The 9,859-nt window shown below is 39.4% G+C and overlaps 2 protein-coding genes across 5 annotated transcripts; both read left to right on the top strand.

The window, feature by feature from the left end:
* The first annotated feature begins 1,607 nt into the window (after positions 1–1,607).
* LOC140761427 (uncharacterized) lies at positions 1,608–7,125 on the top strand. 4 transcript variants are annotated; one of them, XM_073098740.1, is made up of 4 exons: positions 1,637–1,726; positions 4,328–4,408; positions 4,736–5,013; positions 5,099–7,125. In XM_073098740.1, exons 3-4 carry the CDS (start codon positions 4,896–4,898, stop codon positions 6,577–6,579), a joined length of 1,599 nt encoding a protein of 532 aa, XP_072954841.1. In that variant the 5' UTR covers positions 1,637–1,726; positions 4,328–4,408; positions 4,736–4,895; the 3' UTR covers positions 6,580–7,125. The 4 variants fall into 4 exon arrangements, with proteins under 4 accessions (XP_072954839.1, XP_072954840.1, XP_072954841.1 ...); XM_073098741.1 differs by having other exon boundaries at positions 1,697–1,720; XM_073098738.1 differs by lacking the exon at positions 4,328–4,408 and having other exon boundaries at positions 1,608–1,726.
* A 124-nt stretch (positions 7,126–7,249) lies between these two features.
* LOC140761169 (putative pentatricopeptide repeat-containing protein At3g11460, mitochondrial) lies at positions 7,250–9,769 on the top strand. Its single transcript, XM_073098381.1, has one exon. The coding sequence runs from the start codon at positions 7,320–7,322 to the stop codon at positions 9,192–9,194; it is 1,875 nt and encodes a 624-aa protein (XP_072954482.1). The 5' UTR covers positions 7,250–7,319; the 3' UTR covers positions 9,195–9,769.
* Positions 9,770–9,859: the final 90 nt, after the last annotated feature.

The following is a 9,859-nucleotide window of genomic DNA, read 5'->3' as shown; positions in this document are numbered from 1 at the left end:
CTTTGGTTGCTATTGCTTCCATTATGGACTCCGGAGAAGGGTCAGCAGCGGTTGGACTTTTGCCACGTGGCTACCGGAGGTCTATCCATGAGGCGGATCGCATGCGGATGGGATAGCGGTCAAACCGTACCCGTATCCGTTTTGTTCAGCTGATGCGCATGGATCCGGGGGGGGGGCATGTCAAATAAACCCTATCTTCTAATAGATTTATTATTCACATCTGTGTTTTTATAATCCAACCCCTCTATTTTAAAATATTATGTTAGAGATACAACGATTAAGTTCAGAAGTATTTAAAATATCTGGTATAAATTAACAAGGAAAAGATAGGTATTAGTAGTGTAATTTGGAATATAACATAGATAATATATGAAAGAAAAATTAGCGATTATTGACTTGCCGGTGGATACCGACCAGATAATAACGTCATTCTATGTGATCCAGATCAGAAATATCAAAGTAATCTCCATCTAGTAATTACTAGTAAATGCCTATGAAAATTCCACAAAGAAAAGTACAGATGAGGCAAGTAAAAGTGCCTAATTTGGCTAATTTGACCACTTCCAGTGAAGCAACCGTGTCTGGGGACGAGGTCATCAGGTTAGTAATAAAAGTCCAATATGAATTGGTTGAACATTTGGAAAATAAATATAGGACTTTATAATTAAAAAAGAAAATCGTCATGTGATTAAATAATTGCTAATTATTTATCAAACATCCATCCAGCATTACATGACGTTTATTCCCGGAAATGAAACAGATATATGCATACAAGCACACACAAACATATATATATATATAATAGGATATATTATTCCATAATTAGAAACCGCAGCAGCAGATGGATGATAACAATTAAGAACTTACGACAGCTGAGAGAGCTAATTCAGATTTCTCATCTTTTATTTTTCTTTGTAATATATCTTTAACTGGGGCCTAGTCGTCATTTTCTCTAAAAAATAATTATGGGATAGCTGTCTTACGCTGTAGGTTTTAATTAGTATAGCTGCATAAGTAACAAATAAAGTTGAGCTAAAATAATTCTTGTCACCTATGTCAACCCATATCTCAAACTTTAAGAAGTCCACTGGCACTAATGAAAAGGTCAACTTTTTATATCAATTATTCTTGTTATTACTATTATTTTAGTTTATGACTGAGCACTTAAATTAAGAGACAAATTCAAACATCTCAAATAATGTTTGAATGACTCTGACACGTTTCTCCAAGTCTACTACCTCTGTTTCTCCAAAAATTTCGTGTAGCAAGTTGTATTCGACTAAGTGACTATGACCTGGTTTTACCTAAATTAAATATTAGCCCTTTTGTGTTTTGAATCTGACAAAAGTTTTCATTGCACACCCTACGTTACGAAATATTACTCTCGTAGTAACTTTGATAGGCGCTATTGGATTTAATAAGGGCTTCTGACAAATCTAACAAAAGACGGGGTTTTATTTGAAAAGTAAAAAAACGCGGGAATTAAAATTATATCATTATTATTATTCTCGCCTATCCAACTATTATTCGTTGTCGTTATGCTACCTATCGGACCCACTCTTTCTTTGTTTGAAGTATAATTAATAAGATATCTTCTTCTTCTCTTCAAAGCAACTACTTTTCATTCTCTCAGCTCTTCTTCGGTTCTTCCCCTCTTAGCGAAAGAGGAAAGAAATTGGCGAGGAGTTAAGAAGAAATCGGGAGCTTTTAACTCTCGATGGTGTGTGTATGTCTCTCTCTGTCTCTCTATTTTTTCTTTCTTTCTTTTTCTCTGATTTCCTCATTCAATTCTTGTTTCTTAGAAGATGTTATTATCCAGATTTGTGCCAATAGGATTGTTCATTCTTTGATTGCGAACTTAGAACGCAATGGAAATTACTTTGGATCAATCAGTATGGAGGCTAATAATGCTAATTAGTTCTATTTTATCTCTTTATTCTATTCTTTTTGTTGAAACATTTGGTTAGGTTTTGTTGTGAAGCATATATGGTTGATTCTTCTCAGTTTAGTTGGTGGGTTTTGTGGAGATGCTTTTTGATCTCGCATATTCATGGTTAGTTCAAATAGTAGTTACTGGAATTCTTCAATGAATTAGTCGATAGGTTTTCTTCACTGTACTCTGAGGAATGATTTCTCTAGATGCTTTGTTGTTTCTTTGAAGAAAGGAAGCAAAAGGTAATTCTTTTGCTTGTACCAAATCAATATTGCATATAGATCCAGTGAATACTATGTTTCATATATTACATGTTAAGGAAAGTAATAAAGAAATTCATCCATCACCAATATCAGTGGAGCTGATCAAGGATACCAAAGATGTCATATGATTTGGATTTTGGATTCACCCTACAAAGGAAGGAAGCATTGCCGACTTAAATGGTAGTAAAAAGATATATCATAAAAGTCACACTTACGGCAGCACAACAATTCTGTCAATAAGGTGGCAATGTTTTCTTAAGGGTTTGGTAGAAACACTTTTATTGTCTTGAGAGCAGATTTGGCAAGTGGCATGAGGATGGTTTGTGAAGGATGGAGAGCCATATTGGCGACATGAATCATTGAAGTTGCTTGAATTGTGTTGATGGCCATGATGTGAGATATGATGGTTTCCACGGTCTCCACTACTTGAGTTGTTCCCATTATTGGACTTGTGATTGGTGGGATGAACTTTCGAGGAGTCATATGAGGACTTAATAGCAGAATTAACAGTTTGAATATGTAGGATAGATTGGTTAGAGGTGTCAGCTAAGAATGTCTCGTGGCTCAAAACAAGACCACAAAGACACAATAACTATCAAAAGAAATGAGATCAGCGCTGGTGCTGACATAAGTTGCAAAATTGAATAATTAGATCCAAGCCACGTAGGATGGAAAGCACAAGATCCTAATCACTAATTGGTTTGTTGATAGCAGCAAGAGAGTTTGTGATCAGATATGTTGAAGATAATCAGCAACAGAAGATCTTTTAGGTGCAGAACACAGGTTCGTGAGGATGGTGATAATGTCTGAGACAAGATTTTATATGCTTCATGTGAAGTGGATGCACTGACGACGTGATGAAGAATTCCTTCAGAAAGAGAGGAAATTATCTAACTAAGGATCAACTAATCATCTGATCATATTGTTCCCAAAGCTCATAGGCCAGATTCAATTTCAACATTGAAGAACCCATATGGATAACAGGGGATAGTGAAACATGGGAACCATTGACACAAATTAAAATGTTATGACCATGAAGAAGAGGAAGAAATTGAGAATGCCACAACATATGATTGGTAAGCAAGTTTCAAAGGAAATTAGGGATCGTATATGCTTCATGTGAAGTGGACGCACTGACGACATGATAAAGAATGCCTTTAGAAAGAGAGGAAGTTATCCAACTAAGGATCAACTAATCATCTGATCATATTGTTCCCAAAGCTCAAAGGCCAAATTCAATTTCGACATTGAAGAACCCATATGGATAACAGGGGATCGTGAAATATGGGAACCATTGACACAAATTAAAATGTTATGACCATGAAGAAGAGGAAGAAATTGAGAATGCCACAACATATGATTGGTAAGCAAGTTTCAAAGGAAATTAGGGATCGTATATGCTTCATGTGAAGTGGACGCACTGACGACATGATAAAGAATGCCTTTAGAAAGAGAGGAAGTTATCCAACTAAGGATCAACTAATCATCTGATCATATTGTTCCCAAAGCTCAAAGGCCAAATTCAATTTCGACATTGAAGAACCCATATGGATAACAGGGGATCGTGAAATATGGGAACCATTGACACAAATTAAAATGTTATGACCATGAAGAAGAGGAAGAAATTGAGAATGCCACAACATATAATTGGTTTAAAGGAAATTAGGGAGAAACATTAAGAGTAACTAAAGAAGAGATGGAAGATGGGACACTGGGTTGAGAAGAAGGAGAATTCATAGAATAGGATTTAGTAAACTCTGTGAAGTTATTGAAATGGCTCTGATACCATAAAAGTGTTCCTCACACAAATTTTATTCCAATGCTTACATATATGTACATGAATGTAGGGTGCTTTACATAGATTTTTTTTTTTAAAAAAAATTCAAAGAGGCTAAAATCTTAAGAAAACATTGCCCGATGTGTTGTCATAATGTGCGGCTGTTTATGGTATGTCTTTTAAATAGCATTTAAGTTGGTAACACTTCCTTTGTAGGATGAATATAAAATTTAACTCATGCGATATCATTGGTATCCTTGATTAGCTCCCATTGATCTTGGTGATCGATGAATTCTTTATTGATTTCCTTAACATTACATAGAATTGTCTTAATGGCTTCTTTTGTATCAACAGGCTTTGAAGATTTCAAACTTACATAGAGAATTTGATGCCTGCAAGTGTTTATCTGTAAAGAGATATATTTTATAGTTTCTGGTAATACCATCTGAGAGTCTTCATCATTGTTAAATGTTAATGACACATTTCTCACTCATTTGGATACATCTTACTTCTTGTGGTAAAACATATGCATCCTTAACCATGTAACTGATGAGGGTAGTTCTGTGATTCATATCCATGCATCTAGGTGCATGGGGCAAGACTAAAAAATTATACTTTTTGCTTTTGATGCATCCGTTGCATTTTAGATTAAATCAGGCTAGTCTGCTTGAGTGTATGTTTCCATCACTAGGCACTAAATAAATCTTCCAAATTAGCTTTAATAGGGAGATAAATTTCTAATAAAATTCTTAACATATACAGAGATAATCCTGCAAGCTCATTTGACGAGAAGCAAGAAGGGGCACTCTAAGCATTGGACCATTTTACATTCTGAAAGCCTGAGGATATAGAATTATGCCTTTTCTTCACTAGAAAGTCATTTCAGTGCCTCATTTTGTATATGTGATCTCCAAACACGACCATGGCTAGCACTGGCAAAAAATTTCGGTTTGTGAAATGCCCGGATTGTTCCAAGAAGCTCATTGAATATGCTAGTGTTCCTGTATATACATGCAGTGGATGTGGTAAAGTGCTTCGAGGTACAATCCTTCTTCAATCTGTGAGTATTGATGCATCTTTCTTATTTTTGAGAAATTAATGTCATGATTATTATCTACCTTGCAGCAAAGAATCAAAATGATGCTGAAGAAAGTTCCAACTCACTGTTAAATGAAATAGACAGTACTTTGGATCAGTCAGATATTTGCTCAGCAGATACGGTATCAGTCTCTTCAGGGGAACGAATAGCTCTCTATTCCTCAAATGTAACTGAAGAAAGCGGTTCTGGTATGAACCAATTTGCTTTCAGAAGTAGAAGGACAAGAACCTGTAACCAAGAGGATGAAAGCTTTCAAGCTAATATTTCGCACTCTATGAATAAACAAGTGGAGAGCTCTCCAAAACTCACTGAACAAGGAAATATTGTTCCAAATTCAAACGATGAACTGTATGAAACATCATCCTCTTTCAGCCATAGCATTGCGTCTGATGAGGATATGCTTGATAGAGCACGGGGCACTATATTTTATGAGAGTTCAAGATCTTCAACTAGCAGAAGCTCACATGCTTATTATGGTGGAAGCATATCATCATCTGATGGTGGAAGTAGTACTCATGCCCATGGTCAGCATCACCTTAATTCAAGACGAACTTTTAGACAAAGAATCGTGGATGATAAAAAGGAAAAGAAAGGAGACTTGTCAGAAAATGAAAGTATGACCACTGAGAGGTATTACTCAGCTACGGTACAGAACTCTGATATAATAAGAGATGAGTTTTCTTCTATACATGGTGTCAGTAAGCAACTTAGAGGAACCTCACTTGACTCTGAAGATTTTCAGTTTTTAAGTAACTCAATAGAGTCGGAAATAGGTAGGTCCTCCAGATCTTCATCAAGAGACTCAACTTTTGATTTGTCCAATCAGGTGTCATCCAAGCTCCTTGAACATGACCGCACAGAGAGGCAGAGGAAGATGAATAAATTAAGAGAGCAACTCAGTAGATCTACTACTGATCAAAGTTGGGATGAGAAAGCACATCGGCGCAGAGGTAGTGATCACCTGCAACAATTCTTTGCTCACAAGCCTAATCAGCAACAAGATCCATGTCTTAGATCAAACTCTACTTCTACTTACACTTATGGGACTCGTTACAGAGAAACTAGAAATGTTACCGTACACAATCAGCAGACACAGTTACCTTCCTTGCCGCCCTCTTCCTGTTCGCATCACCATATGGAAGATCAGCGACTGCAATTGCTGCCTAATTGTGGCAATGGCAGATCTTGCGGGGGTCCTGCCTGGAGTCTACAATCTCGATCTTCTACCATTCATACTCACATTCCTGAGCGTGAATGCCAGCCTATTTCAGGCGGTGCTCCTTTTATCATCTGTAATTATTGTTTTAATCTGCTTCAAGTTCCATTGGATGCTATAATATCAAGAAGAAGATCAAGCAAGCTGAGGTGTGGCACCTGCTCCAAAGTTATTATGTTATCATTCCCTGCAAGTAAAACCATTTCTGCCTCTCATTCTGAGACTTATCATCAAGGAGGTCCAGTTTCCATCTCTGAAGTATATGAACCATCCTATAGTGAAAGCTACTGAAGCTGAGCTGAAACCATGCAAAACTTCAGGTGGAGTTCATCTGGAGGGAGACCTGACAAGTGATGATCAGTTCTTGTACTTTTCCGGCTTGGATTATGACCAAGGTTACTGAACTGCTATACGACAGCATGGAACTTGATGAAAGAAACGAAAGTATAGAACTAAGTACCACATTCTTGCCGAGCTTTTATAGAAGGTCATATGAAACATTGGATTGAGGGGAAGAGGAATAATTATTCCACATATGGAAGTTCTGGAAAAGATGCCAACATATGAGGTTCCATAATTTTAGGTGATTCATTGAGAAGATTATCTTAAAATAGGTGGTTTTCCTTGTGAATAATTCGTCAAGGAGGTGAAGTGGTTATGAACTCATTGGTCGAAGCATTTAAAACTCCAAGGTTTCTGAATTCATTTCTTTTATTGTATTTGTATGTATCTTCCATTTCTTTTCTTTTCCAGTGAATATATATTCATACATGTATTTATTTTTTATTCGTGTATCCATTTTCTCAGAAATAAAAATCAATATTATTGTTTTGTTCATGTATTGCGATGTTAAAACTTTTTCATCAACATCAACATTTTAAAAATTGAGTTCTTTCCCTTTATAACATCAACATTTTGAAAGCTTGCTTGCATTTATATCTATCCGTCTGTATGACTTGATTGAACCTTTAGACCTTAAAAAGGAACGCAGCAGTTCCACCTCGTTCGATTATACGAATTCTCAGGGGATTATGATCGAACATCTTGTGGGCAATCCAACTACGGAGCCATGGAGCGCCAGAGTGCGAACCCTAGCTCGCAATGGGCACCATCGCGAAGCCCTTGCCCTCCTCCGCCACAATCCATCTCCTCCTCCATGCTCTCTCGCCCTTCCTTCCCTTCTCCTCTCCTGTGCTGCCCTCTCTCTCCTCTCTCCGATCCTTCAACTCCATACCCTCTCCATTAAATCCGGCCTCCTTCCCTCCTCGGATGCCTACCTCCTCTCTTCTCTCCTCTCGTCCTACTGTCGCCTCCACCTCCTCCCTTTCGCTCACCAACTGTTCGACGAAATGTTTCAATCACCCGTTACTCCTCCTTCTACACTTCTCACCGCCTCTAATGCTCTCATCTCAGGCTACAGCTTCAATACGTTGCCTTCCCAAGCTCTTGAACTCTTTCGCCAGATGCGCCGCGAAGGCCTTCGCTTCGACGCTGTCACACTTCTCGCTCTGCTCCCTTCAACATCTCCTCACTTTGCCCTCTCCGCTCTCCACGCCTGCGCTTTCCGTTCGTCCTTCATCGCCGTCCCCGCCGTTGCAAATTGCCTCCTCTCTTCCTACGCTCGTTTGGGCGCCGTGGAATTGGCACGCAAGATATTTGATGAAATCTGTCCAGAAAAGCGTGACCTTGTCTCGTGGAATGCCATGGTCTCCGCATATGCGCAGAATGGTCTCGCCTCCGAGGTACTGGAGTTGTACCAACAGATGGTGGGAAATGCTGGTGTTAAGCCGGATGAGGTCACACTTGTGGGAGTTCTCTCCTCCTGTGCACACCTCGGCGCTCGCTCCTTCGGCAACGGTGTCGAGCGGTATGTACTTTCGGGGAAGCCGTCTTTTAGAGCTAATGTATTCTTGCAGAATGCACTGATTAATTTCCATGCACGGTGCGGAGAACTGGAAAGAGCTCAGGAGATATTTGACAGAATGCCCAAAAGGACCATTGTTTCTTGGACAGCATTAATTGCTGGATATGGGATGCATGGTCACGGGGATGTGGCGGTTGAGCTGTTTGAGAGGATGAGAATGGAGGGCATGCGGCCCGATGGCATCGCGATAGTGAGCGTCTTGTCTGCATGCAGCCATGGCGGGATGACTGACAAAGGAATGGAGTACTTTGATGCCATGGAGAAGGTTTATGGGATAAAACGGACTCCAGAGCACTATGCCTGCATGGTGGATCTCCTCGGACGTGCTGGCCGACTCAAGGATGCACAGGAGCTTATCGAATCGATGGCGGTGGAAGCGGACGGTGCAGTGTGGGGCGCACTATTAGGTGCTTGCAAGATACACAAGGATGTCGAAATAGGGGAATTGGCTTTCGATCGCGTGATCGAGCTTGAGCCAACCAACGTAGGTTACTACGTTCTGATGTCGAACATCTACTCGGACGCCGAGAGGTTGGACGGTGTGGCGAGGATAAGAGCAATGATGAGGAAGAGGGGGTTAAAGAAAGAGCCTGGTTGCAGCTATATTGAGCACAAGGGAAAGGTTCACTTGTTCATGGCTGATGACCACTCTCATCCACAGGCGAAGAGAATCTACGAGTCGGTATCTAAGTTAGAAGCTTTGGTGAAGCGGGATGGTGAGGCAGATGTTAAGAAGGATGAAGGAAAGAAGGAAACGCCAATGACTGGCTTTCATAGTGAGAAGTTGGCTGTTGCTTTTGGGTTGTTGAACACTGAAGCTGGGGCTGAGATTGTGGTGATAAAGAACTTGAGGGTGTGTGAGGATTGCCACTCTTTCTTGAAGGCCATCTCTAAAATCGTTAACCGCAGTTTTCTCGTAAGGGATGCGAGTCGCTTCCATCGTTTCAGAGAGGGAGAGTGTTCTTGCAAAGATTACTGGTGAAGTACATAGACGTCCAGTATGTGTCTGGCTTAGCTCTATATCACTATATGGATGTTGACAGAACCTCCCTACCAAGGCTGCAGTAAATATATTGATTTGGGGGCATTCACTGTTGATTGAAGGTAAGTTTGAGCGATGGCAGAAAGTAAAACAGGATATACGTGGAGGAGATGAGATATCTCGGAGCTTTCCATTATACGAGGTTGATCTCATATCAGTCAGTGCACAGGGTTTTTGAGACGGCTGCTTCCAATTAAGCTGTTGTCAATAGAATTCGAATTTAGCTCATACAATATATGCCTATTTAATTGTCCAATTTTGAGAGACGTACAAATTAAATGGTGTGGATTGTAGGCTGCTAACGAATGGCTTGGCATCTTAAGAGGGGGTTCATGACAGATGATTAATCTAAATTTCTCTGAGGAGCCGAGTTCGCTGATGAGTTTGTCTATTGTAATTTAAATCAAGGAAATAAAGCAGTTCAGAGAAATTTGTACAAGTTGCAATCAGTAGAGTGGGTAACTTGCGCAAGGTTTCCATATAATTACAACAATATGTAAATAAAAAGTAATAGCTCCCGCAACATCATCGAACAGGTTGATTTGATACATATGATTCGAAGAATCTACGTATTAATGACTGTAATTGTCTTCAGTTTATAAGAA

This window comes from Typha angustifolia, chromosome 6 (genome assembly GCF_048772165.1).
Source record: "Typha angustifolia cultivar Huaian chromosome 6, ASM4877216v1, whole genome shotgun sequence".
Classification (NCBI taxonomy): Eukaryota; Viridiplantae; Streptophyta; class Magnoliopsida; order Poales; family Typhaceae; genus Typha; species Typha angustifolia.
This window is presented reverse-complemented; position numbering and strand designations above follow the sequence as displayed.